The sequence below is a fragment of the Mus caroli genome, unplaced genomic scaffold, assembly GCF_978045245.1.
Source record: "Mus caroli unplaced genomic scaffold, Mus_caroli_1 scaffold_5, whole genome shotgun sequence".
Taxonomy (NCBI): Eukaryota; Metazoa; Chordata; class Mammalia; order Rodentia; family Muridae; genus Mus; species Mus caroli.
The window spans coordinates 108,303,958-108,318,587 of record NW_028227260.1 but is presented as its reverse complement, the minus strand read 5'-3'; the positions used below and the strand labels follow the sequence as shown (position 1 = coordinate 108,318,587).

Genomic DNA, 14,630 nt, shown 5'->3' with positions numbered 1-14,630 from the left:
GGGAAAATGTTTGGTAGTTAAGTATATATTAATGGGCTAGGAGGCCATTGAAAATGACCACTTCTTTTCATCATCTTCCAAAATATCCTACACTTCTCCGTGAGCCCCTGGATGAGGATACAGCCTCTGTAAGCCAGAGATACTTACAAAAATGACAACTATTCCCTGTTTTCACTTGTATAATCAAAACAAGATAAGCTATGTTACCCACAGCCACTCCATTCTGTAAAGCTACTTGTTGATGGAACAGTGTCAAATTTGGAAACTAATATAATCAGATTTCCAGAATGAAAGTAACTTACTTCTCTAGATTCCTGTCTTCCTCTCTCTATCAAACTCTAGTAAGGAAACAGCCCTGAAAGATGTTTATCAATCACCTAACATCCTTTAAATAGCTTACTGGGCATGACCAACTGTGAGCTGTAAATGGTTATTTGGTGACTTATTTTCTTTCTTTTTTGGAGACAGAAGTGTCTCTTTGTAGCTGTAGCCACCCTGGAACTCACTATGTAGATCAGGTTGACCTCAAACTCATAGAGATCTACCTCCCTTTGACTCCCAAGTGCTAGGATTGAACATGTGTGCCATCATACCTGACTAAACAAACAAACAAACAAAACACAATCATCCTCTCTACTATTTTCTGTCCCACAGCTATCCCAGATTGTAAGCAGTAAGCTCTTAGTATTTTAATTTAAAAAGAATTTAATTTATAAATATTAATGTTTTACTTGCAAGTAAGTCTTTGTACCATGTCTGTGCTGGGTGCCTGTGGGGGCCAGAAGAGGGTAATGCAGCCCCTAGTTATGGAGTTACAGGAGGTTATGAGCTGTTATATTAAGTGCTGAGAATCAAGCTCAGGACCTCTCGTAGAGCACCCAGTTCTCTTAACTGCTGAGCCATCTCTCCAACCCATGGGATTTTATTCTTACAACAGAGATTTCTTCTGAAGAATGCCCCTCTCCCAAATAAAGCCTGTATTATTGGGGCTGGAGATGTCCCTTAGAGATTAAGAGTACTTATAGTTCTTGTGGAGAACCTGGATTTAGTTAACAGTACCCACACTGTGACTCACAAATAGCTGTAACTCCAGTTCTGAGGGATTTGATACTCTCTTTTGGCCTCTGTGGGTACTGCATGCACACGATGAATGTATGTATAAGCAGACAAACACTCATATATATAAAATAAAATATTTTTAAGCATGCACTATTTTTGAGTTGCTTGTCCCCTTGTCTGTCTTTCATCTTCATGGATCTTTCACTTAAAACCCATGTAAACTAGAAACAACAAGAAGGTAATCCCTCAACAAACCTAAAAGAAGACAGCCACAAGAACAGAATGCCAACTTTAACAACAAAAATAACAGGAAACAACAATTACTTTTCCTTAATATCTCTTAATATCAATGGACTCAACTCCCCGATAAAAAGATATAGACTAACAAACTGGCTACACAAACAAGACCCAACATTTTGCTGCTTACAGGAAACTCATCTCAGAGAAAAAGATAGACACTACCTCAGAATGAAAGGCTGGAAAACAATTTTCCAAGCAAATGGTATGAAGAAACAAGCTGGAGTAGCCATTCTAATATCTGATAAGATTGACTTCCAACCCAAAGTCATTAAAAAAGACAGGGAGGGACACTTCATACTCATCAAAGGTAAAATCCTCCAAGAGGAACTATCAATCCTGAATATCTATGCTCCAAATACAAAGGCAGCCACATTCATTAAAGAAACTTTAGTAAATCTCAAAGCACACATTGCACCTCATACAATAATAGTGGGAGACTTCAACACACCACTTTCACCAATGGACAGATCATGGAAACAGAAACTAAACAGGGACACAGAGAAACTAAGAGAAATTATGAGTCAAATGGATCTGGCAGATATCTACAGAACATTCTATCCTAAAACAAAAGGATATACCTTCTTCTCAGCACCTCATGGCACCTTCTCCAAAATTGACCACATAATTGGTCACAAAACAGGCCTCAACAGATACAAAAATATTGAAATTGTCCCATGCATCCTATCAGATCACCATGGACTAAAGCTGATCTTCAATAACAAAATAAATAATAGAAAGCCAACCTTCACGTGGAAACTGAACAACACTCTTCTCAATGATACCTTGGTCAAGGAAGGAATAAAGAAAGAAATTAAGGACTTTTTAGAGTTCAATGAAAATGAAGCCACAACATACCCAAACTTATGGGACGCAATGAAAGCATTTCTAAGAGGAAAACTCATAGCTCTGAGTGCCTCCAAAAGGAAACTAGAGAGAGCACACATTAGCAGCTTGACAACACACCTAAAAGCACTAGAACAAAAGGAAGCAAATTCACCCAAGAGGAGTAGACAGCAGGAAATAATCAAACTCAGGGGTGAAATCAACCAAGTGGAAACAAGAAAAACTATTCAAAGAATCAACCAATCAAGGAGCTGGTTCTTTGAGAAAATCAACAAGATAGATAAACCCTTAGCCAGACTCACTAGAGGGCACAGGGAAAGCATCCTAATTAACAAAATCAGAAATGAAAAAGGAGACATAACAACAGATCCTGAAGACATCCAAAACACCATCAGATCCTTCTACCAAAGGCTATACTCAACAAAACTGGAGAACCTGGATGAAATGGAGAAGTTCCTAGACAGACACCAGGTACCAAAGTTGAATCAAGATCAGGTTAATGATCTAAACAGCCCTATATCCCCCAAAGAAATAGAAGCAGTCATTAATAGTCTCCCAACTAAAAAAAGCCCAGGACCAGATGGGTTTAGTGCAGAGTTCTATCAGACCTTCAAAGAAGATCTAATCCCAGTTCTTCACAAACTATTCCAAAAAATAGAAACAGAAGGTACTCTACCCAGCTCATTCTATGAAGCCACAATTACTCTGATACCTAAACCACAAAAAGACCCAACAAAGATAGAAAACTTCAGAACAATATCCCTTATGAATATTGATGCAAAAATCCTCAATAAAGTTCTTGCTAACCGAATCCAAGAACACATCAAAACAATCATCCATCCTGACCAAGTAGGTTTCATCCCAAGGATGCAGGGATGGTTCAAAATACGGAAATCCATCAACATAATCCAGTATATAAACAAACTCAAAGACAAAAACCACATGGTCATCTCGTTAGATGCGGAAAAAGCATTTGACAAGATCCAACACCCATTCATGATAAAAGTCTTGGAAAGATCAGGAATTCAAGGCCCATACCTAAACATGATAAAAGCAATCTACAGCAAACCAGTAGCCAACATCAAAGTAAATGGTGAGAAGCTTGAAGCAATCCCTCTAAAATCAGGGACTAGACAAGGCTGTCCACTTTCTCCATACCTATTCAACATAGTACTTGAAGTCCTAGCCAGAGCAATTCGACAACAAAAGGAGATCAAAGGGATACAAATTGGAAAAGATGAAGTCAAAATATCACTTTTTGCAGATGATATGATAGTATATATAAGTGACCCTAAAAATTCTACCAGAGAACTCCTAAGCCTGATAAACAGCTTCAGTGAAGTAGCTGGATATAAAATTAACTCAAACAAATCAATGGCCTTTCTCTACACAAAGAATAAACAGGCTGAGAAAGAAATTAGGGAAACAACACCCTTCTCAATAGTCACAAAGAATATAAAATATCTTGGTGTGACTCTAACTAAGGAAGTGAAAGATCTGTATGATAAAAACTTCAAGTCTCTGAAGAAAGAAATTCTAGAAGATCTCAGAAGATGGAAAGATCTCCCATGCTCATGGATTGGCAGGATCAACATTGTAAAAATGGCTATCTTGCCAAAAGCAATCTACAGATTCAATGCAATCCCCATCAAAATTCCAACTCAATTCTTCAACGAATTAGAAAGTGCAATCTGCAAATTCATCTGGAATAACAAAAAACCTAGGATAGCAAAAACTCTTCTCAAGGATAAAAGAACCTCTGGTGGAATCACATGCCGGACCTAAAGCTCTACTACAGAGCAATTGTGATAAAAACTGCATGGTACTGGTATAGTGACAGACAAATAGACCAATGGAATAGAATTGAAGACCCAGAAATGAACCCACACACCTATGGTCACTTGATCTTCGACAAGGGAGCTAAAAACATCCAGTGGAAGAAAGACAGCATTTTCAACAAGTGGTGCTGGCACAACTGGTTGTTAACATGTAGAAGAATGCGAATCGATCCATTCCTATCTCCTTGTACTAAGGTCAAGTCTAAGTGGATCAAGGAACTTCACATAAAACCAGAGACACTGAAACTTATAGAGGAGAAAGTGGGGAAAAGCCTTGAAGATATGGGCACAGGGGAAAAATTCCTGAATAGAGCAGTAATGGCTTGTGCTGTAAGATCGAGAATTGACAAGTGGGACCTCATGAAACTACAAAGCTTCTGCAAGGCTAAAGACACCATCAATAAGACAAAAAAAAAAAAAAAAAAACACCAACAGATTGGGAAAGGATCTTCACCTATCCTAAATAAGATAAGGGACTAATATCCAATATATATAAAGAACTCAAGAAGGTGGACTCCAGAAAGTCAAATAACCCCATTAAAAAATGGGGCTCAGCATACCTAAACATGATAAAAGCAATCTACAGCAAACCAGTAGCCAACATCAAAGTAAATGGTGAGAAGCTTGAAGCAATCCCTCTAAAATCAGGGACTAGACAAGGCTGTCCACTTTCTCCATACCTATTCAACATAGTACTTGAAGTCCTAGCCAGAGCAATTCGACAGCAAAAGGAGATCAAAGGGATACCAATTGGAAAAGATGAAGTCAAAATATCGCTTTTTGCAGATGATATGATAGTATATATAAGTGACCCTAAAAATTCCACCAGAGAACTCCTAAGCCTGATAAACAGCTTCGGTGAAGTAGCTGGATATAAAATTAACTCAAACAAATCAATGGCCTTTCTCTAAACAAAGAATAAACAGGCTGAGAAAGAAATTAGGGAAACAACACCCTTCTCAAAAGTCACAAAGAATATAAAATATCTTGGCGTGACTCTAACTAAGGAAGTGAAAGATCTGTATGATAAAAACTTCAAGTCTCTGAAGAAAGAAATTCTAGAAGATCTCAGAAGATGGAAAGATCTCCCATGCTCATGGATTGGCAGGATCAACATTGTAAAAATGGCTATCTTGCCAAAAGCAATCTACAGATTCAATGCAATCCCCATCAAAATTCCAACTCAATTCTTCAACGAATTAGAAAGTGCAATCTGCAAATTCATCTGGAATAACAAAAAACCTAGGATAGCAAAAACTCTTCTCAAGGATAAAAGAACCTCTGGTGGAATCACATGCCGGACCTAAAGCTCTACTACAGAGCAATTGTGATAAAAACTGCATGGTACTGGTATAGTGACAGACAAATAGACCAATGGAATAGAATTGAAGACCCAGAAATGAACCCACACACCTATGGTCACTTGATCTTCGACAAGGGAGCTAAAAACATCCAGTGGAAGAAAGACAGCATTTTCAACAAGTGGTGCTGGCACAACTGGTTGTTAACATGTAGAAGAATGCGAATCGATCCATTCCTATCTCCTTGTACTAAGGTCAAGTCTAAGTGGATCAAGGAACTTCACATAAAACCAGAGACACTGAAACTTATAGAGGAGAAAGTGGGGAAAAGCCTTGAAGATATGGGCACAGGGGAAAAATTCCTGAATAGAGCAGTAATGGCTTGTGCTGTAAGATCGAGAATTGACAAGTGGGACCTCATGAAACTACAAAGCTTCTGCAAGGCTAAAGACACCATCAATAAGACAAAAAAAAAAAAAAAAAAACACCAACAGATTGGGAAAGGATCTTCACCTATCCTAAATAAGATAAGGGACTAATATCCAATATATATAAAGAACTCAAGAAGGTGGACTCCAGAAAGTCAAATAACCCCATTAAAAAATGGGGCTCAGCATACCTAAACATGATAAAAGCAATCTACAGCAAACCAGTAGCCAACATCAAAGTAAATGGTGAGAAGCTTGAAGCAATCCCTCTAAAATCAGGGACTAGACAAGGCTGTCCACTTTCTCCATACCTATTCAACATAGTACTTGAAGTCCTAGCCAGAGCAATTCGACAGCAAAAGGAGATCAAAGGGATACCAATTGGAAAAGATGAAGTCAAAATATCGCTTTTTGCAGATGATATGATAGTATATATAAGTGACCCTAAAAATTCCACCAGAGAACTCCTAAGCCTGATAAACAGCTTCGGTGAAGTAGCTGGATATAAAATTAACTCAAACAAATCAATGGCCTTTCTCTAAACAAAGAATAAACAGGCTGAGAAAGAAATTAGGGAAACAACACCCTTCTCAAAAGTCACAAAGAATATAAAATATCTTGGCGTGACTCTAACTAAGGAAGTGAAAGATCTGTATGATAAAAACTTCAAGTCTCTGAAGAAAGAAATTCTAGAAGATCTCAGAAGATGGAAAGATCTCCCATGCTCATGGATTGGCAGGATCAACATTGTAAAAATGGCTATCTTGCCAAAAGCAATCTACAGATTCAATGCAATCCCCATCAAAATTCCAACTCAATTCTTCAACAAATTAGAAAGTGCAATCTGCAAATTCATCTGGAATAACAAAAAACCTAGGATAGCAAAAACTCTTCTCAAGGATAAAAGAACCTCTGGTGGAATCACATGCCGGACCTAAAGCTCTACTACAGAGCAATTGTGATAAAAACTGCATGGTACTGGTATAGTGACAGACAAATAGACCAATGGAATAGAATTGAAGACCCAGAAATGAACCCACACACCTATGGTCACTTGATCTTCGACAAGGGAGCTAAAAACATCCAGTGGAAGAAAGACAGCATTTTCAACAAGTGGTGCTGGCACAACTGGTTGTTAACATGTAGAAGAATGCGAATCGATCCATTCCTATCTCCTTGTACTAAGGTCAAGTCTAAGTGGATCAAGGAACTTCACATAAAACCAGAGACACTGAAACTTATAGAGGAGAAAGTGGGGAAAAGCCTTGAAGATATGGGCACAGGGGAAAAATTCCTGAATAGAACAGTAATGGCTTGTGCTGTAAGATCGAGAATTGACAAGTGGGACCTCATGAAACTACAAAGCTTCTGCAAGGCTAAAGACACCATCAATAAGACAAAAAAAAAAAAAAAAAAAAAACACCAACAGATTGGGAAAGGATCTTCACCTATCCTAAATAAGATAAGGGACTAATATCCAATATATATAAAGAACTCAAGAAGGTGGACTCCAGAAAGTCAAATAACCCCATTAAAAAATGGGGCTCAGCATACCTAAACATGATAAAAGCAATCTACAGCAAACCAGTAGCCAACATCAAAGTAAATGGTGAGAAGCTTGAAGCAATCCCTCTAAAATCAGGGACTAGACAAGGCTGTCCACTTTCTCCATACCTATTCAACATAGTACTTGAAGTCCTAGCCAGAGCAATTCGACAGCAAAAGGAGATCAAAGGGATACCAATTGGAAAAGATGAAGTCAAAATATCGCTTTTTGCAGATGATATGATAGTATATATAAGTGACCCTAAAAATTCCACCAGAGAACTCCTAAGCCTGATAAACAGCTTCGGTGAAGTAGCTGGATATAAAATTAACTCAAACAAATCAATGGCCTTTCTCTAAACAAAGAATAAACAGGCTGAGAAAGAAATTAGGGAAACAACACCCTTCTCAAAAGTCACAAAGAATATAAAATATCTTGGCGTGACTCTAACTAAGGAAGTGAAAGATCTGTATGATAAAAACTTCAAGTCTCTGAAGAAAGAAATTCTAGAAGATCTCAGAAGATGGAAAGATCTCCCATGCTCATGGATTGGCAGGATCAACATTGTAAAAATGGCTATCTTGCCAAAAGCAATCTACAGATTCAATGCAATCCCCATCAAAATTCCAACTCAATTCTTCAACGAATTAGAAAGTGCAATCTGCAAATTCATCTGGAATAACAAAAAACCTAGGATAGCAAAAACTCTTCTCAAGGATAAAAGAACCTCTGGTGGAATCACATGCCGGACCTAAAGCTCTACTACAGAGCAATTGTGATAAAAACTGCATGGTACTGGTATAGTGACAGACAAATAGACCAATGGAATAGAATTGAAGACCCAGAAATGAACCCACACACCTATGGTCACTTGATCTTCGACAAGGGAGCTAAAAACATCCAGTGGAAGAAAGACAGCATTTTCAACAAGTGGTGCTGGCACAACTGGTTGTTAACATGTAGAAGAATGCGAATCGATCCATTCCTATCTCCTTGTACTAAGGTCAAGTCTAAGTGGATCAAGGAACTTCACATAAAACCAGAGACACTGAAACTTATAGAGGAGAAAGTGGGGAAAAGCCTTGAAGATATGGGCACAGGGGAAAAATTCCTGAATAGAACAGTAATGGCTTGTGCTGTAAGATCGAGAATTGACAAGTGGGACCTCATGAAACTACAAAGCTTCTGCAAGGCTAAAGACACCATCAATAAGACAAAAAAAAAAAAACACCAACAGATTGGGAAAGGATCTTCACCTATCCTAAATCAGATAAGGGACTAATATCCAATATATATAAAGAACTCAAGAAGGTGGACTCCAGAAAGTCAAATAACCCCATTAAAAAATGGGGCTCAGCATACCTAAACATGATAAAAGCAATCTACAGCAAACCAGTAGCCAACATCAAAGTAAATGGTGAGAAGCTTGAAGCAATCCCTCTAAAATCAGGGACTAGACAAGGCTGTCCACTTTCTCCATACCTATTCAACATAGTACTTGAAGTCCTAGCCAGAGCAATTCGACAACAAAAGGAGATCAAAGGGATACCAATTGGAAAAGATGAAGTCAAAATATCGCTTTTTGCAGATGATATGATAGTATATATAAGTGACCCTAAAAATTCCACCAGAGAACTCCTAAGCCTGATAAACAGCTTCAGTGAAGTAGCTGGATATAAAATTAACTCAAACAAATCAATGGCCTTTCTCTACACAAAGAATAAACAGGCTGAGAAAGAAATTAGGGAAACAACACCCTTCTCAATAGTCACAAAGAATATAAAATATCTTGGCGTGACTCTAACTAAGGAAGTGAAAGATCTGTATAATAAAAACTTCAAGTCTCTGAAGAAAGAAATTCTAGAAGATCTCAGAAGATGGAAAGATCTCCCATGCTCATGGATTGTGAGGATCAACATTGTAAAAATGGCTATCTTGCCAAAAGCAATCTACAGATTCAATGCAATCCCCATCAAAATTCCAAATCAATTCTTCAACAAATTAGAAAGTGCAATCTGCAAATTCATCTGGAATAACAAAAAACCTAGGATAGCAAAAACTCTTCTCAAGGATAAAAGAACCTCTGGTGGAATCACCATGCCGGACCTAAAGCTCTACTACAGAGCAATTGTGATAAAAACTGCATGGTACTGGTATAGTGACAGACAAATAGACCAATGGAATAGAATTGAAGACCCAGAAATGAACCCACACACCTACGGTCACTTGATCTTCGACAAGGGAGCTAAAAACATCCAGTGGAAGAAAGACAGCATTTTCAAAAAATGGTGCTGGCACAACTGGTTGTTAACATGTAGAAGAATGCGAATCGATCCATTCCTATCTCCTTGTACTAAGGTCAAGTCTAAGTGGATCAAGGATCTTCACATAAAACCAGAGACACTGAAACTTATAGAGGAGAAAGTGGGGAAAAGCCTTGAAGATATGGGCACAGGGGAAAAATTCCTGAATAGAACAGTAATGGCTTGTGCTGTAAGATCGAGAATTGACAAGTGGGACCTCATGAAACTACAAAGCTTCTGCAAGGCTAAAGACACCATCAATAAGACAAAAAAAACCACCAACAGATTGGGAAAGGATCTTCACCTATCCTAAATCAGATAAGGGACTAATATCCAATATATATAAAGAACTCAAGAAGGTGGACTCCAGAAAGTCAAATAACCCCATTAAAAAATGGGGCTCAGAACTGAACAAAGAATTCTCACCTGAGGAATACCGAATGGCAGAGAAACACCTGAAAAAATGTTCAACATCCTTAATCATCAGGGAAATGCAAATCAAAACAACCCTGAGATTCCACCTCACACCAGTCAGAATGGCTAAGATCAAAAATTCAGGTGACAGCAGATGCTGGCGAGGATGTGGAGAAAGAGGAACACTCCTCCATTGTTGGTGGGATTGCAAGCTTGTACAACCACTCTGGAAATCAGTCTGGCCGTTCCTCAGAAAATTGGACATAGTACTACGGGAGGATCCAGCAATACCTCTCCTGGGCATATATCCAGAAGATGTCCCAACCGGTAAAAAGGACACATGCTCCACTATGTTCATAGCAGCCCTATTTATAATAGCCAGAAGCTGGAAAGAACCCAGATGTCCCTCAACAGAGGAATGGATACAGAAATTATGGTACATTTACACAATGGAGTACTACTCAGCTATTAAAAAGAATGAATTTATGAAATTCCTAGCCAAATGGATGGACCTGGAGGGCATCATCTTGAGTGAAGTAACACAATCACAAAAGAACTCACACAATATGTATTCACTGATAAGTGGATATTAGCCCAAAACTTAGGATACCCAAGATATAAGATACAATTTGCTAAATGCATGAAACTCAAGAAGAATGAAGAGCAAAGTGTGGACACTGTGCACCTTCTTAGAATTGGGAACAAAACACCCAGGGAAGGAGTTACAGAGACAAAGTTCGTAGCTGTGATGAAAGGATGGACCATTTAGAGACTGCTGTATCCAGGGATCCATCCCATAATCAGCTTCTAAACGCTGACACCATTGCATACACTAGCAAGATTTTGCTGAAAGGACCCAAATATAGCTGTCTCTTGTGAGATGATGCCGGGGCCTAGCAAACACAGGAGTGGATGTTCACAGTCAGCTATTGGATGTATCACAGGGCTCCCAATGGAGAAGCTAGAGAAAGTAACCAAGGAGCTAAAGGGATCTGCAACCCTATGTTGGAACAACATGATGTACTAACCAGAACCCCGGAGCTCTTGTCTCTAGAGGCATATGTATGGAAAGATGGCCTAGTCGGCCATCAATGGAAAGAGAGGCCCATTGGACTTGCAAACTTTATATGCCCCAATATAGGGGAATGCCAGGGCCAAAAGAATGGGAATGGGTGGGTAGGGAAGTGGGGGGCGCTATGGGGGACTTTTGGGATAGCATTGGAAATGTAATTGAGGAAAATATGTAATAAAAATATTAAAAATTAAAAAAAATGGGGCTCAGAACTGAACAAAGAATTCTCACCTGAGGAATACCGAATGGCAGAGAAGCACCTGAAAAAATGTTCAACATCCTTAATCATCAGGGAAATGCAAATCAAAACAACCCTGAGATTCCACCTCACACCAGTCAGAATGGCTAAGATCAAAAATTCAGGTGACAGCAGATGCTGGCGAGGATGTGGAGAAAGAGGAACACTCCTCCATTGTTGGTGGGATTTCAAGCTTGTACAACCACTCTGGAAATCAGTCTGGCGGTTCCTCAGAAAATTGGACATAGTACTACCGGAGGATCCAACAATACCTCTCCTGGGCATATATCCAGAAGATGTCCCAACCGGTAAAAAGGACACATGCTCCACTATGTTCATAGCAGCCCTATTTATAATAGCCAGAAGCTGGAAAGAACCCAGATGTCCCTCAACAGAGGAATGGATACAGAAATTATGGTACATTTACACGATGGAGTACTACTCAGCTATTAAAAAGAATGAATTTATGAAATTCCTAGCCAAATGGATGGACCTGGAGGGCATCATCTTGAGTGAAGTAACACAATCACAAAAGAACTCACACAATATGTATTCACTGATAAGTGGATATTAGCCCAAAACTTAGGATACCCAAGATATAAGATACAATTTGCTAAACACATGAAACTCAAGAAGAATGAAGACCAAATGTGGACACTGTGCACCTTCTTAGAATTGGGAACAAAACACCCAGGGAAGGAGTTACAAAGTTCATAGCTGTGATGAAAGGATGGACCATTTAGAGACTGCCGTATCCAGGGATCCATCCCATAATCAGCTTCTAAACGCTGACACCATTGCATACACTAGCAAGATTTTGCTGAAAGGACCCAAATATAGCTGTCTCTTGTGAGATGATGCCGGGGCCTAGCAAACACAGGAGTGGATGCTCACAGTCAGCTATTGGATGTATCACAGGGCTCCCAATGGAGAAGCTAGAGAAAGTACCCAAGGAGCTAAAGGGATCTGCAACCCTATAGTTGGAACAACATGATGAACTAACCAGTACCCCGGAGCTCTTGTTTCTAACTGCATATGTATCGAAAGATGGCCTATTCGGCCATCACTGGAAAGAGAGGCCCATTGGACTTGCAAACTTTATATGCCCCAATATAGGGGAATGCCAGGGCCAAAAGAATGGGAATGGGTGGGTAGGGAAGTGGGGGGGCGCTATGGGGGACTTTTGGGATAGCATTGGAAATGTAATTGAGGAAAATATGTAATAAAAATATTAAAAATAAAAAAAATACAGCCATAATAAAAAAAAACCATGTAAAAAGATGTGTATGGTAGCATATGCATGTATCCCACATGCATTGAGAGAGGTAGAGGCAGGAAGATTGCTAGGGTTTCCTGCCTGTAAGCCTACCTCTAGATTGAGTGACACATCTTGTCTCAATGTAATAAAGCATACATTAATTGAGAAGGACACACCTGAAATCTTCCTGTGGTTTCTATATGTGAGCACAACCTATGCACCTATACCATACCCCTATACCCACACACATACATACACTGGTTTTAAATTAAGTGCATAAAACTTACCCTCCTGGTGGTTGTACCTCCTCAACCATACAATTGTAATGGAGTAGACAGAAACAGGTAAAGGTGAAGGCTATGATCATAATTCCAACTATAAAACCAAGAAGTCGTTTTCTAAAATCATCCAATTTTGGTCCTCTCGATTTAGTAGTTTCAACTGCAAAAAAGATTGTACCATTACAACCTGTGTTAGGTAAACTAGTTTACTTCCACTTTGAAATTGGCTTGTCAAATCTCTTTCTCAAAGATTTTTGTTTGTTTGTTTTGTTTTGATTTTTTTAGACAGGGTTTCTCTGTGTAGCTCTGGCTGTCCTGGAACTCACTTTGTAGACCAGGCTGGCCTTGAACTCAGAAATCTGCCTGCCTCTGCCTCACAAGTGCTGGAATTAAAGGCATGCGCCGCCATGCCCAGCTACTCTCAAAGATTTTTAAATGTATTTTTTTTTTTTTACACAGAGAAACCCTGTCTTGAAAAACCCAAAACTTGTTAACTTTATGTATATGAGTGTTTGCCTAATGGGTATGAGTATTTGCTTTTATGTATTTATGTTCAACATATGTCTGTGTGCCTGGAACCTGAAAGAAGTTAGAAGACAGTGTCAAATACTTTGAAACCAGAGTTATAACTGCTTGTAAACCATATGAGTGCCAGGAACTAAACCAGATGTTCTGTGACAACAACAAGAGTTCTTAACCACTGAGCCATCTTTCTAGGTCTTCAGTGATTTTTTAAATCTTAATCTTAATCTTTAAAATGTTTCTGGAGGAATTCACATCTGCCCCAACACCGGAAGTATCTAGGACCAGCAGGACCCAGGAACCCAGGAACTCCGCCTGACTAGTGGCAAGGGTTCCAACTCCAGACAGTCCCACAACACCCAGAGGAAGATCCTCTGACAGCCACTCTAACATGCCCAGGTCTGCAATGAGCAGACCTTGAGCGCTAACTCCACAGCCAGTCCCACAACATCCAGAAGAAGCTTCACTCCCAGGTGCTCTAACATGCCCAGTACCACAGGATCACAGGATTCCAGGAGCTTGGTCACACTAGGATCTCAGATTCCCAGAGGCAGCTTGACACCCAGGAGCTCTGACACACCCAGGATCTCAGGATCCCAGAATCCCAGAATCCCAGGATCACAGAGGCAACTGAACTCTGAGGATTCTGACACAACCAGGATCACAGAAAGGATAGACTCTAGTCAGATATATCAAGGGCAAGTAGTACTAGAGATAATCAGATGGCAGGAGGCAAGCCTAAGAACATAAACAACAGAAAACAAGATTACTTGGCATCATCAGAACCCAATTCTCCCACAATAGCAAGTCCTGGATATACTATCACAGTGGAAAAGCAAGATTCAGATCTAAAAATCACTTCTCGTGATAATGATAGAGTACATAAATAACGCCCTTAAAGAAATACAGGAGAACACAGGTAAACAATTGGAAGCCCTTAAAGAGAAAACACAAAAATCCCTTAAAGAATTATAGGAAATACAATCAAACAGGTGAAGAAAATGAACAAAACCATCTAAGATCTAAAAATTAAAACAGAAACAATAAAGAAATCACAATGGGAGACAACCCTGGAGTTACAAAACCTAAGAAAGAGATCAGGAGTCATAGATGCAAGCATCACCAACAGAATACAAGAGATAGAGGAGAGAATATCAGGAGCAGAAGATAACATAGAAAACATTGACACAACAGTCGAAGAAAATGCAGAAAGCAAAAAGCTCCTAA

General features: G+C 39.2%; 1 protein-coding gene across 1 annotated transcript in view; it reads right to left on the bottom strand.

Annotated features, from left to right (window-relative positions):
* The window catches only part of CUNHXorf66 (chromosome unknown CXorf66 homolog), a 33,418-nt gene that overhangs the window by 2,448 nt on the left and 16,340 nt on the right, over positions 1–14,630 (bottom strand). Inside the window, exon 2 of the mRNA XM_021153941.2 lies at positions 12,888–13,041. Coding sequence (XP_021009600.2) covers positions 12,888–13,041 — 154 coding nt within the window. The remainder of the gene's footprint in view (positions 1–12,887; positions 13,042–14,630) is intronic.